General features: G+C 36.4%; 1 protein-coding gene across 2 annotated transcripts in view; it reads left to right on the top strand.

The window, feature by feature from the left end:
- The window catches only part of LOC100378499 (uncharacterized), a 55,923-nt gene that overhangs the window by 11,329 nt on the left and 23,818 nt on the right, over positions 1–20,776 (top strand). For both annotated transcript variants that reach the window (XM_085492214.1, XM_085492213.1), the window contains exons 9-22: positions 125–315; positions 1,667–1,822; positions 4,683–4,800; positions 5,274–6,235; positions 7,090–7,473; positions 8,827–8,975; positions 9,124–9,270; positions 10,421–10,686; positions 11,155–11,313; positions 12,440–12,525; positions 12,729–12,806; positions 14,658–15,375; positions 16,119–16,221; positions 16,354–16,567. In XM_085492214.1, coding sequence (XP_085348340.1) covers positions 125–315; positions 1,667–1,822; positions 4,683–4,800; positions 5,274–6,235; positions 7,090–7,473; positions 8,827–8,975; positions 9,124–9,270; positions 10,421–10,686; positions 11,155–11,313; positions 12,440–12,525; positions 12,729–12,806; positions 14,658–15,375; positions 16,119–16,221; positions 16,354–16,567 — 3,731 coding nt within the window. The remainder of the gene's footprint in view (positions 1–124; positions 316–1,666; positions 1,823–4,682; positions 4,801–5,273; positions 6,236–7,089; positions 7,474–8,826; positions 8,976–9,123; positions 9,271–10,420; positions 10,687–11,154; positions 11,314–12,439; positions 12,526–12,728; positions 12,807–14,657; positions 15,376–16,118; positions 16,222–16,353; positions 16,568–20,776) is intronic.

The following is a 20,776-nucleotide window of genomic DNA, read 5'->3' as shown; positions in this document are numbered from 1 at the left end:
ATCTCTCATTTGTGAATCAGGAGAATAGTACAGTAATTTCAGCAAGGTACCGACTGAGATACGTTTCTGAGAAAAATACAATTTAGATTTAATCAAGATCATTTCATGTCTACTTATGTTTTAGGAACCTAGTCTTGACGGCACAGGGTAATGCTTTAGAGGTAGTGGTGATGGGAAAACAAGATGTAGAGCCGGAGTGGGAAAGATGGAGTCTTGAAGATGCAGCGAGAATAGAGATGCCTCTAGCTAACAATGAAGATACATATCCTATGGGACTGGCATTGGATTTAACTTCACAGCAAGAATTAGTAATCAGTGAGTACATGGTATTTCATTATATCGTCTGTCCAACCATTTTTCTGTAAAGTGCTTGTTGCTCCCCATCTAATTGGAAATTGTTATACGAGAATCCAGGCAGTAAATCATCAGTGTTTGAGGTTCAGAATAATTCACATTGCTGCTATGAACCTCAGTCGCTCTATCCCCGGTCTGGAAACGACTAGCTTTCTTTTGTCTCGAACCACATTGCGGGTGAACAAACCATTCACTCCCGGGCTGAGGGATTCAGGAAGTCAGACAGATTACAATATCGTAAGAATATTCATTAAAATCGGCAAATTTACCGTCATGCAAAGCGATACCTCATTGTATGATTTCAAATTCGGACAATCACAACTAAAAAAAAAACATGTAAACTAAATTAGCAGTATGAAATTTGTGGTTTTTGAACCATGATATGTGTTAAAACCAGCCTATCACCTCATAAACATCCAGTTCCTGACATGTAAAGATTAATATCGGGAATTATGTTCATTTTCTAGTTTTAATAGGGAAAAAACTTTGCATACCGGTATCAAAATGCTGGCGTCGTTCATGTTAACGTAGCCGATCGAAAAACCTGTGATATTTCTGATTCTTGGGGGTTCATAACAGTTCAGGTCAACTATACAACAACTAATGACTTTATTCGATGCAAAATATAAAACAATGCTTAAATTTTTGTATATAAATGATGTTTTTAGTCATTTCAAAATTTGCCATTTGCATTTACGATTGAAAAAGCATGCATAAAAATCGCCCAATTTAATGTAAATAAAATGTGGTGTGACACAACAAATCAGCCCACCAAATTTTAATGATATGTTTCGACTATAAAATGTCAAAATCGAAGACAAATATTGGTTTTGTGCCGAGAAGTAGGGTAAATAAAATAGAGTTCATTTCAATCACCCCAAAACATGAACAATTTCTGGGTATAAAGGTATGAAAATTTGTTGCGAAAATGCGTCGCTGCTAGTAAATTAGATGAATTAAAGAACTACTCGCCATCTAAAATTTGATCTTATACATATATCCTGGTTACAAAATTATGTCAAAAAACTTGAATTCTGGAATAAACAACTAAGTTGAAAAAAAAATACATAACACTGACGATGTCAAAAATAGTGACCGACTGTGTGTTGATCATGTGACAATGCTTTGCCTATACCCACAACGCGCCTTTGCCAGGGAAGGAGGCCAATTCACACCTAATACAATGACCTTTTCCAGACCGAGGATAGAGGGATTGTGTATGAACAAACGTAAACATATGATGTCACCGTGTGCCTGTCAATAGACAAAAGAAAATAACATCCCAGTGTTTGTTTAAATCCATCTTCTCCAGATGACAGTCTGACTTTGCCACCTGCACCAATCTTCTTGGTGCTCACCACAGAGGGCCTACTTTGTCCATATTATGTGATCAATAGGAGTAAAGATATCCAGTCAATAGTTAATCCACCAGAAGTGTTAACCTATGCGGGAGAGAGACTCCCCAGTGGTAAGTAATGTCATGCTTTTTATTCAACCTGTATTGCAGAAGCATTATTTTTTACTTCCATTAATTTCACAATTTTGACCTAATTTTGAGCATAATTCACTGGTTTTTGAATTCCCAAATTTCCATTGAAACAATTTAATTTCGTATGCCTTTATAGTAATTGTTAATTTTTTTAGACTAAAATTACTGTTAGTAGCAAATTTACTATCAATAGACCTTTTAAATTAGCTTATTTGCAAATTATCACCAAGGTATTGTTGAAAACGAGAGAGCCATGCGAAACAAACACTGCATATCTAAGAATGGAGGGATCCCTTACATCAACTTTCATTAGCATACACAAAATCAGTTTTTCAAATGTTGGCGTAAAAACTTATGGCGCTCAATGGGGTAAATGAAAATCAATGTATGGTTGTATAATATTCCATATACTATAAACTATATACCATATATAGCATTTGATTGTTCTTTCCATCAACATTACCATATATGGTCAATATTTTAAGTATCATTGTCTATACAGTCAAACCTTGATTATCTGAATACCGATTATCCGAATTACAGATTATCCGAACATGTTTCCAAAGTCCCAAGTGTAAAAGTGTATTTTATTTACGGAACAGGACTGCATTTTTTATCTCCATTGTTTGTTAACAAAAGATTTGAAGAATGGGGTTCTTGTCACCTCTTTGTTTTGACGGACTTGCTATGTTACAACTTTTGTTTACCATGATGAAAGTGGTGTTACCGACACACACTGCATCATCGCGTGTTTAGCACGTCCGTGTCGGACTGTTGTTTGATCACAGTCGTTCCTTTGCTCAGCATGAATAAAATAATTCACAGGTAAAAATGATTGACGTGCACAATGATTTAAAACGAGAACATTTTCTGTAATATAATCATTCACGCAACGACTTTGTCACGAGTACGATCTACACTTATCCCTACGCTATTTTACCATGTCATCTATGAAGAGAAAACGTACACCACTAACCATCGAGCAGAAGAAGGAGATTTTACAATGACTTGCTAAAGGAGAGAAAGCAGCAAAGCTGGTACAAGAATACAACATGGGACGAGCAACTGTTTCGGACATTAAAAAAGCACAGCCAATGATTGACAAATTTATAAGCCACAGTGATACAGTGGGTGCTCTAAAATGAAAGTCTATGAAACCAGCAAGAGACGAACAACTCGATCAAGCTGTGTTTTTGTGGTTTTCACAACAGCGTGAGAAAGGAATTCTGATCTCTGGCCCGATGTTACAAGAAAAGGCTGCAAGTTTGCACGAGCGAATCCATGCCAATGAAACGCTACCCCCGTCAGATCACACTGTATCAAGTGGATGGTTGCAACAATTCAAAGATCGGCATGGCATTAAACAACTCATCGTCCAGGGTGAAACGATGTCGGTAGATGACGGTGTTGTCAAAGAATATCGTCAGAAACTGCAGGTCATAATACAAGAAGGAAATTATGAACTCGAACAATTGTACAACGCCGATGAGAGTGGTTTGTTTTGGCGTGCTTTACCAGACAAAACATTAGCAGCACACGAAGAAAAACAGGGCGCTGGCCACAAAGTTCTAAAGGACCAAATCACAATTTTGTCCATGCGTCAATGCTACCGGGACTCACAAATTGCCACTTGTTTACATCGGGCGTTATGCTAATCCACGCTGTTTTAAAAACTGTGACAAGAATTCATTTCCAGTGAAATATAAATCACAACATAAGGCTTGGATGACTTATCATCTATTTTCATCGTGGTTTTTGCCAACGAATTTGTGCCAGCGGTGCGTTCACACTTAGCCAGGATAGGACTCCCACAGTGCGCGCTACTGATAGTTGACAATGCTGGTTCATACAGTTTGAAGGGCAGCCAATTAGAATCACTGGATGGTAACATCAAGTGTTCTTTTTTACCGCCAAATACAACTTCAGAGCTACAACCGCTTGATCAAGGAATCATCGCAATTATGAAAAACACCGGCAGTTCCAGTGACCGAGGCAATCAACGGAATGCAACTTTTTATTGACTGGTATGAAGGTCAAGAAGACATCGATGCAGTGAAACTTACCGGGTATGCAGTTACGACAAATGCTTTCATTTGCAAAATCAAAAAAACAACAGATAGTGAAACAAAAGCGCCTGGATCATTTCTTTGGGTAACATTTATGAACATTATGCATGGACTGAAACTGAAACAATCTTGACAAAAGTTACATTTTCTTCAGGGACACATACTATTTATTTATCTTACTAACGTAATAATTAACAAACATTTTCGATAACAACGATTTTTTATTAATATTTACAATGTAGAATTGTAATACACATTAATTAAATGTAATGTACATGTATCAATAAAACATGAAATCAACGTACCATCCATTGTCCTTCATTTTATGTTAATTTTACGTTCGGATCGTTTATCCGAACGATCAATTAACCGAACAAATACGGCTGATCTGCACTGGCTCGGAAGATGAATTCTGATTGGCTAAAAAAACAAAAAAACTTGTGGCGTTGAATGCACGTTCATTGTCAGTATTGTTATGCAAATTCAAACTAGCTAATCATTTACAACCTTCCGAGCCAGTGCAGATTAGGCCAACAAATACGTCACCGCCCACTGTGTTCGAATAATCGAGGTTTGACTGTTTATGGCATTCGATTGTACCTTCCAACAACATTACCTTATATGGTCATTTCATATGTTAAGTATAATTCTCCATATATGGCATTCAATTGTTCTCATCAAAAAATTAGTAAAAATGAGCTTCACAAAAATGAGGAATTAATTCCAGCTAAAGTAAATAATTTCACAGTAACAATTTTCGCTTTCTTTATCAGGAATGCCTAAAGTCACGCAACCAGTCGTCCCTGCATCACAGCAGACTACGTCCACAACAGACACGACAGCGAATCAGTCAGCTTTATTTCACACACCACGTGGAAACCTCCTGAGCAGGTTGGTACTGAAAACCAAAAATGTGAAATTTAGATTATATATAACAGAGCTAGGATTACTAAAAAAACATTCATACAATCAAATATTATCTATCTTGTTCCTCTTGTAATTAAAAGCATTACTCATTGTATTATTTCCAAAATATCATTTGAATATTATTTGCATATGTTAGCATCTCATTTGCATATATTAGCATCTCATTTGCATGAACACACACACTATTCAGAGGTTACAAGTGGATATAAGAACTTTCTAGGGAAAATTAGCATATTTGGGGCGAGATAATGTTTTGATTAATTTATCATACACCCGCAATCACTATGAACAGTGCTCATAGTCGTGTTATCTCAGTTTAGGTATATATTTGAGCCAGCTTATTCAGTTTCGGATGGATCACAGGGGTTGTAGTGCTAGATATTTCACAAAAGTTCAAAATACAGTGTTTTTGAATATGATTGTATTTTTTTTTTCAGATTTGAAAATGAAACCACACCAAAAGTTGAATCTATGCCTACTACTACCGCACCAGCAACAACCGGGTTTAGTTTTACACCAAAGCTAACAAGTACTACATCTACGACTTCTGGTACTGCTGCCACCTCAGCTTTTACATTTTCTCTTTCACAAACGACCAAACCTACTCTCTTTGGTGGTACACCTACATCCGAACAACCACAAACGACCAAACCTACTCTCTTTGGTGGTACACCTACATCCGAACAACCACAAACAACCAAACCTACTCTCTTTGGTGGTACACCTACATCCGAACAACCACCAACGATCAAACCTTCTGTTGTAACAACTGCTGCGACTACAACTAGTGGTGCTGCTTCTTCATTGTTTGGAACTACACCTTCGTTTGGACAGCCGCAAACGACCACGCCAATTGCTGCACCAACAACTAATTCGTCAAATGGTGCACCAACTCTCTTCAGTAGTACAGGTTTATTCTCACAGTCGCAACTGGCCAAACCATCAGCCATAACAACTGCTGCAACTTCCTCAAGTGGAGCTACACCTTCCTTGTTTACTCCAAATATATTCGGGCAAGCAGCGACTGGAGCTGAGCAAGGAGCGGCGAAAACTGTCAGCAGTGCATCTTCATTTACTTTCGGTTCCCAAACTCAGACCAGTAGTTTTTTCACATCACCCGGTGGAACTGCATTCGGAGTGAAATCTGATTCAAATGCTCTTACGACAACAACACCGACAACAGTTGCACAGGCGTTCTCTTTTGCACAGTCTGGAACTGGTGCATTAACATCAGGATTGGGGTTCATTGTTCCAGGTAGCACCGGGAATTCAGCATTCTCAGTAGCGCCAGGAGCTTCAGCAAGCACCGGCATCTTTGGCTCTCTGGTGAAAGACCAATCAGCTGCAACATCGACATTGACACCGCAGCAGCAGCATCAGCAGCATCAGCAGCCTGCAGGTAAAAATGCACGTCCATGTCACTATGTTTGTACTTCATTGAACTCACAAGTTATGAATATAAGTGATGAAACAATACATTACATCATGTTTCTATTATTTATTAAAATCATTTGATATTTTGAAAAAAAGTCATTATTTGTATACGTGTAGAACATACATTAACAAAAATCTAAAATTTGCTAAATGTTTGGCCAATTTTTTGGCAGACAAAAGAAGATGGCCAAACTTTTGACAATTAGGCAGGAAAATAAAATTATGGCTGACAACATAACAATAATTTTTTTTTCCTGCAACGTATTGGAGAATTATTTTTCCAAATTAAAGCATATACATGATATAATTTTATGTACCAATTAGAATTAAGTCGATTCTATTTGATGATGTGTAAATAATATTAAAAAAAAAAGGTCTAAAGTGAAAAGATTTTTTGCAATTAGTCTCAGCACTGTTGTGTGTAACTTGTATGTCTGTGATTTTGAAATTAATATAAAAATAGAAGATTACCTTCATTGAATTCATTCTGTTCTTTTATGTGTAAAATTAATTCCGAAATAATGAAAAAAATACGTAAAAATGTGCTGACGAGGGTAAATTGCAATTTTTTAATTTAAAAACCACAGAATAGAGGATCCATTCACTAACAGAGATGACCTTGGTTAAGGGGTGCAGGTGCTTGTTTGACCAGATTTGGTTGCAACTGTGATAGTGCATTAAATTATAATAATGCCATTAGGATATACATTGGGATTTTAATGTGTTTCTAAAGGGGAAATACCTACCTGTTGGCGCATTAAAAAATTAAATAAATCAGGCATTAAAGGGTCACTCTAGTTTATTGATTTCTCACTACAGCCACTGCAGCCACATCTGCAGCTAAAACAGCAACATCAGTTGGGACAACATTACCTTCCAAACCTATGACAGGCATATTTGGTGGTGCTACTCTACCAACTCAGCCAGCTGGAGCACCGCCTCCGTCAGCGTTTGGAGCATCAGTTGCAGGTATGAAGCCAGCAGTGTTTGGAACTGCAACCAGTGCCTCAACCAAACCTATTGCAACCACTACGACTGCGACAACAGCAAGCAAACCTTTGTTGTTCGGGACTGCAACAACAGCCAGTACAAAGCCCACAGTGTTACCGACGACTGCTGCTAGTGTCACCACAGGGCCCATTGCTACATTGTCAACGACTGTAACATCCAGGCCTACGACGTTCGGAAACCAGCCTCCTGAAGGTTAGTCTGAAGTTTTTCTGAACAACTCACTTTTCTGATTTTATAAGTCCAAACAATTTGATGAAAATGACCACCCAGAAGTCATTCAGAACAAGAGCCAGAAACCTTGTTTTTGCCCAATAGTCTTTCATTCTTCCTTGTCATCAAATTTTTAGCTCCGCTGTCGACTTTGTCGAGCGGAGCTTATCATATGAGTGATTGTCCGTCGGCATCCGGCGTCCGTGTCAATGTTTTACTTTTTCGACTTCTTCTTGAAAACTACAAGCCTGAATGCTTTGATACTTCGTGTATATGTACCTTGGGTAGGCCGCTCTCAGATTTGTTCATTTCATGATCATATCTTCAATTCTCTAATTTTGGTGAATATTTTTGTCATTTTTGGTAAAAAGTGATATTTTCGACTTCTTGTTAAAAACCGCAAGTCCAATTGCTTTGATATTACATAGATAGGTACTACATGTGGACCTCTCTCAGATTTGTTCATTTTGTAATGATATCTTTAATTCTCTAATTTTGGTGAATATTTTTGTCATTTTTGGTAAAAAGTGATATTTTCAACTTCTTGTTAAAAACCGCAAGGCCAATTGCTTTGATATTACATATATAGGTACTACATGTGGACCTCTCTCAGATTGGTTCATTTTGTAATGATATCTTCAATTCTCTAATTTGGGTGAATATTTTTGTCATTTTTGGTTAAAAATGATATTTTCAACTTCTTGTTAAAAACCGCAAATCCAATTGCTTTAAATTAACATTACATATACCCGGTACATGTATAGGTACTACATGTGGACCTTTCTCAGATTTGTTCATTTTGTAATGATATCTTTAATTCTCTAATTTTGGTGAATATTTTTGTCATTTTTGGTAAAAAGTGATATTTTCTTCTTGTTAAAAACCACAATCATTTATGGTGAAAAATGATATTTTTGAATTCTTGTTGAAAACAGCAAGTCCCATTGCATTGATACTATGCATATTGTTCATTTTCTAATGATATCTTCTGTTCTTTAAATGAAATGTGCATTGCTAACAGCGAAGCTATCTCAGCCGAGAGGCTGCTTTTTTCACCATCAAATCCGAAATGGCTGACTGGCGGCCATTTTGTTTAAATGAACGCAGTTCCACAAAGCCATATTTCGTACATGCCTGGACCAATCAAGTTCAGACTTCTTGCGTCTATAATTCAAATGGGGACTACGTCATTGACAATGACTTGTTTCTATTAATGTAAAAGTTTTAACTGCTAAATATTAAATCAAATTATAATAATGGTAAAATATAGTATAAAACGACCCGGCTATAAAGTATGCATGACCCTGACAATGTTTCTTTATTTTCATTTTGCAGTTATTAGCACTAAACCCAACTCAGTACTGCCGATTGCAACTACCACAGCACCACAAGCAGCTCCAGTAAAATCAACAGCCTCATCAGCTTTGCCAACTCCTGCTGTTCCAGCAGCTGTTTCAGGTATCGCTGCTATTATTGGAGATGAGGTGAAACAAAAATCATTTTCTTTTTATTTCATTGTTGTTCTTTGTTCTTGTATTTGTCTTTTTGTTGTGTGACATTGATATTAAAAAAATACAGTTACATATTTGAGTTGCTCTGAAATTGAACATGTTGTCTATTTCGTAATCGTAGATGCTGAGGTTTCAGAGAGAACTGGATGAACTAAAAAGGAAAAAAATTGACATTTCTTGCCTGGGCACAGAACAGGAGAAGAGAGAGCTACTGAGAGGGAAAGAAGATCTGGCGGACTTTCATGCTGAAATTACTGACTGTGTTCAGGTTAGTTAATAAACGAGATATGGCGTGATACGATTTACTAGCTATACCATCATGCAACCCAATATTGCATAGAAACATGACATGTTTGTGTATAAGATGGTTTACCTCAGCCAGTAATTCTGATTGCTTTTAACCTTTTTACCACCAGTTCCCTCTTTTCATCACAAATTCACAAAATAGTCCTGTAAGTGTAATAGTCTGCATTTTCCTTCAGAAGATTAGAACAAAAATAACCAAATTTTTGGAGTAAAAACTGAAAATTGTGTTTTTCGGCTCTAAAATAAGGATTCATTTCAGAAATATCGAAAAATATAAGAAAAAAGGTGTAAAATAGTTTGAGTATGAAAGTCTGGTGGTGAAAAGGTTAAGCCATAAACATTTCTGTTTGTTTTTGTGTAAACAATGATTATTCAGCGACATTTGTCATATTTGCTTGCTACTTTCGTAACTGTTCTATACTAAAAGATTCTGTGCACAGCCCCCAAAATGTTTTTGTCTTCTCGTGAATCAGTTCAACGCTGCGCCTCATTCATTTTTAATTTTGCATACCGGTTCGTTTGCTGTACATAGTGGAAATGTTTCAGATTTTTGTTGATCCAAATCAACCTTGAATTTTTGTATTTAAAAGTAGTATTTAAAAAATGTTAAATGTTGAATTTATAATTTTGTTATTCTGGTATTGAATAATCTTCATAAAAAAATTAAAACTGTGTCAATGCGTTATTTTTATTTCCCCAAGGTAAGAAACAAAATTTAAATCTTTTTTTTTGGGGGGTGGGGGTTCACAAATACCTAAAACATCTTGGGGGGATATACATGTATATGGAGCTACATTTGTTTGATGATTCAATTCAGGAGTAACCTGGATCCCTGGCATTGCATGGAAATATTTCGTTTCATCTTGGAAAATGACTGAACAGCATTTGACCAAGATGTACATCACTTTTATTTTCCTAATCGGATTAAAAATGGCCGACAGGTGGCCATTTTTTTTTTTTTTTTTATAAATGCTGTTCTTGAGCTTGCTCTCTCTTGATTTCTCTGTGCTCATTAACTTTACAAATACTTGCTACATCTTGTGATATAGTTCCAATATTTGCTGGAAATTTATAGATTTTCATTATTTGCTTATTTTATTAAAAATCGCTAGTCCCAGAATGATGACATCAACGAACTGAAAAGCCTGACTCTGAATGCCGCTGCCCAGATAGAGGAGGGCAAAGTACGAAGTTTACGCCACAGTGATCCTCACTACCGTCAGATGTTGAGATCACGATCACTGGACTCGACAAGCAGTAATAAACTTAAGGAGATTCGTGGATTGTATCACTATATAGAGAATAGTATACACGATGTCAATGTTGTATTAGACGAACAATGGAAAATCAATCAAGATAAATTACATGGTTGCAGAAGGTACGTGTTATTATACATCTGTCATCGTATCGCCATTGGTGATGTCATGCCATAATTTTGTGGTATTACATAGCATATCTGTACCCCACCTCATTAGGAGATTTTAATCAAATATTTGATATTGTTGTTTCGTTTTGCAATATTGTTGTGTGGTAGTCTTCTTCCTTTTTAGCCAAACTACTACATGTATATTCCTGAGACTTGTGTAGCAATTTCATTAATATGTCTCATGAATCAGATGAAAGATGGCCGACTGGTAGCCATTTTCTTTTTTTTCGCCATACTACTATCGGTCACCTGTATAGATAGGAATATGCGTTTGATAAACACTGAAATATGAATTAAATTTGATGCAGCAGACACAGGGGATTACTGCCATAGTGTTACTTCAATCCAAATCTGCTCAATAAACATCTTGATATCGCAGGTGATATTTGATTCAAATTATTCATTTTTGTCTGCTAACAGGTTACAGACACCGACTACCGACTACATCTTCCGTGCTGTAAGTAACAATCACAATTTAATATTAGATCAAACTCGATGCCTGAAGGAGCTTAAAGAACAACTGCAAAGGATTAAAATCTACAACACAACGTCAAAATGGAACGGCAGTGCAACCCAGAGGTTAGTTAGAGTCTGCTCTGATCACTCAAGTTGAATTTGTAGCCTGCATCATGGGAATGAATTCTCATTGAACACTATTACATTAATGTAAAATACTTTATTTTCACTTCGAATTAATTTTCACTATTTTCGCTGAAGGAAAAATTCAGTGAAAATAAAATCCAGCGAATATAAAAAAGCGAAAATTAATTCCAGCTAAAATAAATTTTGTGAGCTCATATAAACCATCAATTGTATTTATTGTATACTTGATCGTTGGAATATAGTTGCACCATGGATTAAGATCAGTTATGTCTGCGTATATGTTAGTTGTGGAACAAATGCAGTTATTAAATGCAGTATTATTTGATTACTGTAAGATACTTTATTTTAGCTGGAATTAATTTTCACTGAAAAGACTTTTTGGGTGTTTTGTATGGAATTTCTTTTCACTGATTTTTGGCAAGTTGAATGCAAAATTCAAGTTAAAAGGTATATTTGCAGGATTTTATTTTCAATCATTCCTTCAGCGAAAATTATTTCCAAGCGAAAATAAAGTGTTTTTCAGTATTACATTGGAAAAATTAGGTTTCTTATAAGTAACAATGGTTGACTACATCTGCTATTGTCACCGCACAAATTTCTAGATGTGAAGAAATCTTGTCACCATAAAAACCATTGCCGAAGGATAAAATGTGAATTTTCACATTTTGTATGGAGCTGTATGACTGAATGTATAAATATCTGATGGCATAGTTTTAAAGGGGCCATCTGTGTTGTATTTTATTTGGCATTTGACAGTAGTGTGGTGCATTGTGTGCTGTGCTGCATTATGCTTTGTTGCACATGACTGTGGTATGATGCATTGCATTGCGCATGGCTGTGCTGTGATGTGTTTATTGTGATACACATGACTGTGGTATGATGCATTGCATTGCGCATGGCTGTGCTGTGATGTGTTTATTGTGTTGCACATGGCTGTACTGCGTTGTGAATGGTTGTGCTGTGCTGTGCTGTGTTGCATTATGTTGTACATGTCTGTGCACTGCTGTGCTAAATTGCATTGCACATGACAGTGCTGCATTGAATTGCGATGTGCAGTGCAGTATCGTGAATAATCTCATTGTTGTCTGTTTTTTTTCCACAGAGAATCAGAGTTGTCATCGTTAGCTGACAGTTTAAGAGATACAAGTATTAGTATTAAATCACCACCAAGGTCACAAACAACACCTGGTATGTATTGAAATATCCTCAATCTCATCATCTTTAGTGCCTCAATGGCTTGCATACTTTGCACCTGGAACCATCCAATCAGTACTATTGAAGAATAGCTTCTTTGAAACTATCGATCGATTGATTTTCCATTGACAGTTAAATTTTATCTATTGAAGGGACTTTGTTACACTGTATTGATTTAAATATCTTATTGATTTTAGTGTCTGCGAAACGGCAGGCTCAACTTAGAGATATGCTTTCTAAGAGACAAGTCACACCAACACGTTCTACTCATCCAGGTAAGATTAAGAAAAGTATGTTTGGGTTTATGTTCCAGAGAAAATTGAAAAAGATGCTCTCATGCGGTTGATTTTTTTTTGATTTTTTATGTACCTAATATATAACTAGATATTTGTTTAACATTTATATAATGTTTTCCAATACATGCCCTAACCTTTTCACCACCAGACTTTCTTGCCCAATTTTTTCTGCACTTTTTTCGTACATTTTCAATATTTATGGAATTGAACCTTAATTTTAGAGCCAACAGACAACATTTGCGTCAATTTTCACTTTTTACTCAAAAAATTTGGCTATTTTTGTCCCAATCATCTGAAGGAAAGTGCAGACTATAAAAGGAAATTTTGTGAATGTGTGATGGGAGCTGGTGGTGAAAAGGTTAAAGTTTGATTTAGATGAACAAAACATCCTCTCAAACAAAAAAACAAACATTCTACCGTATGGGGCACACTTCACCAGTACATTTACTTGAAATTGCAGAAAAAAATTTGTGAAGCACAGGTTTGAAACTGACACACACAAAAACGATTATAAACCTGAACTTTTAATTTTCGGACAGAAAAATACATGCTACATGTAGGATGCCTAATCACAGGGATTTCACTCATTTCATTTCATTCAGAATACACGGTCGGCTATCAGCTGCTGCCAACAGTATCAACGCATTGTTGACTTTCAGAAATCTTCAGTGAAAAATGGAATGTCTGATTTAAATGAAACTTTGAATATAAGTTAATAAATACTGTAAAATGACTAATTTTCACTGGGTGTTTATATTTTGCTGATTTACCATTCCAGGCATATTCAGTGGGTTTTAAATTCACGGTTTTATCATTTAGGTAATGTGTTCTATGCTAAATTTGACATATTCACTGGGTTTTAATTTTAATAGCGCATTTTTCAGTCATCAAAATAAACAAAATTAAAACCCAGTGAATAATTAATCCTTTTACAGTAATCAAATCAATGTATGAAAAAAATAAAATTACCAATAAAAATGTCTAATTTGAATCCCCCAAAATCAGTTTAAACCTTGCTGTCCAATATCTGTAATCTTCTGTATTATGACTTGTACGTTGCTATAGGAACATACTGGCTATATAAATCAAGTAAAAATCTGTGTTCTTAAAGTGCCAGGGAAGGCTATAGATCTCACCAATTGAAAAATAAGAACAAAACATTTAGCTTATACTGTAAAATACTTTATTTTAACTGGAATTAATTTTTGCTGAAAAGACTTTTTGGGTGTTTTGTATGGAATTTATTTTCACTGATTTTTGATAAACGAATTTTTGAATGTAAAATATAGAAAAAAAGTATATTCGCCGGATTTTATTTTAACTGTATCATCCCTTCAGCGAAAATAGTGAAAATAAATTCCAAGCGGAAATAAAGTATTTTACAGTATTCAGTATTAAACATTTTAAGACTATCATGCAAATAAGTTTTCATACTGGTGTTTAGCATCTCCTCAATAAATTCAACATCCCGCCATTATTTTTGACAATACCATGTGCAAGAACAACTCTGTTTGGTTGTATGTTTTTGAAGTGATTCCATTCAGATTTATTTATTTTACAGAAGACAAATATGCGGCCTCTCAGTTGATTTATGCACCAGTTCTCAGGCAAGATATTCGTATGGAGTTCAAAAATGCACGAGAATCAAAGCATTAAAACTGTTATGCAGTTTTTAGCAAAATTCTGCACTCAATGGGGATGACTTGAGCTCAATTTCTATGCTAATACAGTCAAATAAATATTAGAGGCTATTTTGGCTGTTAGAAAAAATATCTTGTTGAAATGAAAATCTACAACCCCTCTAATTGATGTATTTTGCTGTATATTCAGGACATTTCAGTATCATATCACCCCACTACTTGAGAACACCCAGCACTCCATCTGAAGCTGCCAGTACAGACGAGATAAGCGAAGACGACAGCGAACATAATCAGCGAAACATAGGATTCAGTTCATTCGCTTATCCGGTCCCTGATAATACATCAACGCCCATTAGGATTGATGAACCGAGAGGCAAAGAAACCAAACCTGTAATCGTTTCACAGCGTTTGCCAGCTGTAGTGATCCCAGCTGACACTGTGAAAACTCAGCCAATAACACAGCCTATGAAACCAGCATTCAGTGTTCCTAAGACGACAGTTACCACAAGACCAGCTGCACCAGTCTCCATGACTGGGACAAATTTCACTGCTTTCCAACCACCACAGATGTCATTAGCAGCCAGTGGCATTTCGGCGATGTCAACGCCTCTGGTAAAAACTGTGCCAAAACCCCCTCTACCCGTCGAGCCTGCAAGCACAGTCCCAATTGCAGGATTCACTCACTCTGGAGGGGGTACCGTTTCATGGGGTGCATCACCTGATATTAATAAATCTATTAAACCGGGAATTTCTCCAGCTGGGTTGGCTGCCTTGAACCGCTCAGCAAGTGGTCCAGTTCAGATAAATGAGCAGTCAGTACCGAAAACTGTCCCTCCGCCAGTGGTCAACATAAAAAACATTGACACCAAAAAAACATCTGCCAATACCACAATAGCTGTAGTTGATAGGTAAGAATAGCTGCTTATTTTATGTTTACATATAAAGATCCAGTCAGAACCAGTTCCGTTACATATGATTTGCTCGAATGTGGCATCCAGTTATACCGGTACATGTAGGTTGTTTTACATACGTGTTAGTTAGAACCAGTTGTTTTAGATGTGGGGTCCAGTAAGAACCAGTTCTCTTACATATGAGATAAAGTTAGAAGCAGCTAGTCTTTCACATATGAGATCCAGTTGGAGCCAATTGTTTTACATATGGCATCCAGTTAGATCCAGTTTGATATATGGAATCCAGTTAGATCCAGTTTTCTTACATATGTTGTTCTGTCAGAACAGAATTGTTTGTTTTATACTATCTGACAACATGAAACAAACTCCTCACATTTGTGTTAATCTTTGTGTCAGTCTCGAGCACAAACAGATGTTCAGTACATGTGACCAAAGTTGTACACCCTTACAATGCATCTCTTCATCTGACTCTGGTTTAGTAGTAGCAGAAATGACAAATGAATTGTCTTTCTCGATTTAAAAAAAAATAAATAAGAAATAAACACATAATACACAAATAAACAAAAACAAACATTTTTTGTTGATGGTTCAGAAACCATATTTCATGTTTATGATATGTTTGTGTCTTTCTTCTTCTCGATTTGGGCTTCTTTTTCTCACTGCCATACTAATACATCAGCATATACAGAGAATGAGAATGTGTGACGTTCACTAATTACTAATTCTCTGTTTCTTGACAGCACAAAGGTTAACGAAGGAACAGTTAAAGTCGTGACTGAAGTACTGGCAGAAATCGCTGCTACATCTGGAAAAAAACGAGTTTCAGCTACAAGTGCTCAAATTGTGAGTATTACTAGTATTGTGAGTATTACACTGCCGCATTTCAAAACTCAGTACTTTCACTCTGGCCTGTGATTGGTTCATGTAGAAAGACTACCGGTAACAGCCAATAAGCATGCTTTTCAATTTCTGCAGATTCCTTCATCTGCAGCAGCACCAATCACGTCTACAACCACTGGAACTGCACCTACTATTGTATCGTCAACTACTACAACATCTAGCGGTACATCAGCAGTCTCGTTTTCGTTTGTTCCACCAAAATCAACCACCACAACGTTCGGCTCCAGAACCCAACTACCAAATCCATCAGTGTCGTCTAGCACTGTTATATCAGGATTAAAAACCAGTGGTAAGAAATTAATTTATACACCAATGTGATACTGTAAAGGGGTTAATTATTCACTAGGTTTTAATTTTGCTTATTTCGCTGACTGGAAAATGCGCTAAATTAAAACCCAGTGAATATGTAAAATTTAGCATAGAACACATTATTAGTCCCCGTTCGGACGTAGTTCGAAAACGGGGACTTATGTTTTGCCCTGTGTGCGTCCGTGCGTCCGTGATCACCTGTATCTCGAACATGCATGGACCGATTAAGTTCAAACTTCACTCATACATCACACATTATATGGGACATATGCACATGCATTGTTTTCATGATCCGATTAACGATAGCCGAATAGCGGCCATTTTAAGGCCGAAAATGCATCAAAATCGCACATTTTCACCATTCCGGACCCGGATCTCAGTTATGCATGGACGGATTTAGTTCAAATTTGGTACATACATTAAACATAATAGGACCTTGATGCACGTCATTTTTTTTTTTTTGGATCGGGTTTGAAATGGCCGACTGGCGGCCATTTGGTTTTAAAAAATTCAGTTCTGGATCCGTATCTGAGACATGCTTGGATTGATCGAGTTCAAACTTCACACACACAAGGTACATCATGTCACAAATATGTATGTGCATTTGTTTCATGATCTCATTAACGATAGCCAAATGGCGGCCGCTTTAAGGCCGAAAATGTATTGAAATCACACATTTTCACCATTCCGGACCCGGATCTCAGTTATGCATGGACGGATTTCGTTCAAATTTGGTACATACATTAAACATAATAGGACCTTGATGCACGTCATTTTTTTTTTCGGATCAAGTTCGAAATGGCCGACTGGCGGCCATTTTGTTTTAAAGAATTCAGTTCTGGATCCGTATCCGAGACATGTCTGGATTGATCAAGTTCAAACTTCACACACACAAGGTACATCATGTCACAAATATGTATGTGCATTTGTTTCATGATCTCATTAACGATAGCCAAATGGCGGCCGCTTTAAGGCCGAAAATGCATTGAAATCGCACATTTTCACCATTCCGGACCCAGATCTCAGTTATGCATGGATGGATTTCGTTCAAATTTGGTACATACATTAAACATAATAGGACCTTGATGCACGTCATTTTTTTTTTCGGATCAAGTTCGAAATGGCCGACTGGCGGCCATTTTGTTTTAAAGAATTCAGTTCTTGATCCGTATCCGAGACATGTCTGGATTGATCAAGTTCAAACTTCACACACACAAGGTACATCATGTCACAAATATGTATGTGCATTTGTTTCATGATCCGCTTAACAATAGCTGAATGATGGCTATTTTAAGGCCGAAAATGCATCAAAATCACGTATTTTCACAATTTCGGAACCAGATCTCAGTCATGCATGGATGGATTTTGTTCAGATTTAGTACAATGTGTTGTACATATGCAGGTGCATTTCGGTCATGATCTGCTTTGAATGTATATGTCACTCAAATATGAACGGAACGGGGACGTGTCATTGACAATGACTTGTCTAAATGATAAAACCGTGAATTTAAAACCCACTGAATATGCCTGAAACGGTAAATCAGTGAAATTTAAACCCAGTGAAAATTATTCATTTTACAGTAATCAATTTTTCTACTAGTTCTAAAAGTTTGAACTCTTCAGTAAAGTCAGATATATTTTTAGTCTGTGTTCTTAATAAAGTGTGATCCAAGGATTGGCAATGAGCATTTCTGACAAACATTACTTTGAATTAATAAGCGTGAGAGTTATTGTGTCTGTGTTTCAAATATTTATGAAACTTATAAGCCCAGGAATAACCTTGCACTTCATTGAAATTCAAAGACGTCACTTTCATTGTCTGTAGAAGCCATTTGGTAATGCCCATTACCCATAAGTCCTTACAGGGTTTCTTTAATCATCGGCAGATTAATCAAGTCGTTTTTTAAATTTTTTAAATTCATGAAATTCACAATATTTGTTTTTCTTAAATTTTTTATTTTTAAAAATTTATTTAATATTAATGATAATTATCATAATGAGAGTTTTCCAACCATTTTTTTTTTTAATAAGTGAAAAGATACCATTGAGAAAAGTTTTCCAAGTTAAGATGTAATTAATCAGATCCATCACCCAAAGCTATGCTATACTAAACTCAAGGTTAAGGTGCCTGGCCTGAATTCTTACTTGGCTGTGTACTGTTAGCCTAGAATCCTCATGTCTGTCTACAAGATATTTACAATAAATGCCTAGTCACTGAGGTTGGTTTAGCTTATTGGCCATGTAATTGTATTCAGGCACCGAGTATATTGAACTAGCTACAGTACAGTTCTCGCAAAAGCTTTGGCTTTTGTGGCATCATTGTCGCCTACGCATGGCTTCATTGTCACCTCAGCATCGCATCAACATGGCATCAGCTTCAAAGTATTGTGACATGAGTATGACCTCATTATTTGCACACAGAAGGGCAGTAGAGAAAAACATATGTACAGAAATTCGATATGTAATCGATTTGAAATTCAAGGCGGTAAGGGGAATAAAATAATATGATCAAGAGTAAAATGACATTTTAAAAACTTATCTTGTTTAATTATTTTAGTGTTGCGAGTATTGGGCACCAAAAACTTTGTGAAGTACATTACAATCGGTGACGAGTGTCATATTGACTGCAAGGAAAATCGTGATAAATTTAAATCACACAATGCAATGCAATTGTCGTTCGAATACAACACAATTTGAAATGAAACTGTTCTTGTTATAAAATTACCTTTTTTTCGCTCATTTTATTTGCTGGTAAGAGAACAAATTCAGATTCCTCATTTTGTACTTTTCTGTGTTTCGTTTAAGCATGGACGTCCATGGTTTTAGCCAAGTCCGATCCCATGCCCGAACTACTAATACATGCAAAACACATGTACGCAGCCAGGTGCGTCGACGTTGTCACCAGTCATCTTGATACAAAGTTCCAAAACAAGTGCGTAAATTTCCAACTATGATTGGATGGTTGTGGTGGCGTCGGTCTGGTAAAATTGGACACGATCCCCATGAATTACGATAAATAAATGCTGATTGTGTTGAATAACAGACGTCGGGCCGTTTGAAGAAACCAACGGGATCGATATTCCAAACAAAGTATTGTGACACGGTCGGTAGACATTTCAAACAAATGAAATTATTAACGCAAGACGAGATTTTTCTAGATATTTACGAACATACTGTCATACCAAATATATGTAAAATTGACAAATACACAAAGAGGTGTAATACCCATTATTAGGTTTTATTTTAGCCTTAGAAATATTTTCTTTCACTCAGTCCATGCATGGGAATACTATTTAGCGTCATGGTCCTTCGGCTTGTCTTCTCTTTCGGGGGAAAACAACAATAATTAATATACAAATCGTAAACTGAACACAATCAGGAAAAGAAACCCTGACAACCATGTCGTACTTCTGTTGAAAGACATTTTGTAGCAGTGCGTCACATCGGAATATTGTCTAAAATATTCAATCCCAGCCAAATCTAGGTCAAAGGGTCAGATTGCGTGCATATAATTATAGATAGTCAAAATAAAAAGTATTTGAACTTTTGACGGTTGTTCAACATCTACGCACAGTTACTAAACTAGTAACCGTGATCTATGAAAACAAGAAAATTTTTAGTAGGTTGATGAAGCGATGCTGATGCCACATTGTTGCCATAATGAGGCCACAATGAAGCGAAGCGATAACCGCCTAACTTTTTAATGTCGCGACATTGATGCGACGATGAAGCCATAACAATGCCATAACGATGCGATGCTGAAGCGAAGCTGAAGTGAAGCCAAAGCTTTCGCGAGAACTGTACTGTATTCAAAAACCTAGATGTAAACTCGAGATTCATTGGCCAGTTTAAGCTTTTCCTCAAAAGTTATTTTCACCCAAATTAGTCTGCACTTTTTTCTTATATTCTTAATAACCCTAATTTTGAAGTCAACAGACAAAATTTTCAGTTTTTACTCGAAAAATTTGGTTATTTTTGTTCCAATCTTCTGAAGGAAAGTGCAGACTATAAACGGGACTACTTTGTGAAAGAAAGAGGGAACTGGTAGGGAAAAGGTTAAATGCTTCTTGCACAAAATGTGCTATCTCAATATGATTAAAACTGTTGACAATTTTGGCATCAGTCAATAAATTTTAAGGCTGCTGACTGTGATCATATTTATAAACTAACATGCCTGTGCATTATTTAT

The sequence above is a fragment of the Saccoglossus kowalevskii genome, chromosome 17 (genome assembly GCF_978046115.1).
Source record: "Saccoglossus kowalevskii chromosome 17, keSacKowa6.1, whole genome shotgun sequence".
NCBI classification, from domain to species: domain Eukaryota; kingdom Metazoa; phylum Hemichordata; class Enteropneusta; family Harrimaniidae; genus Saccoglossus; species Saccoglossus kowalevskii.
This window is presented reverse-complemented; position numbering and strand designations above follow the sequence as displayed.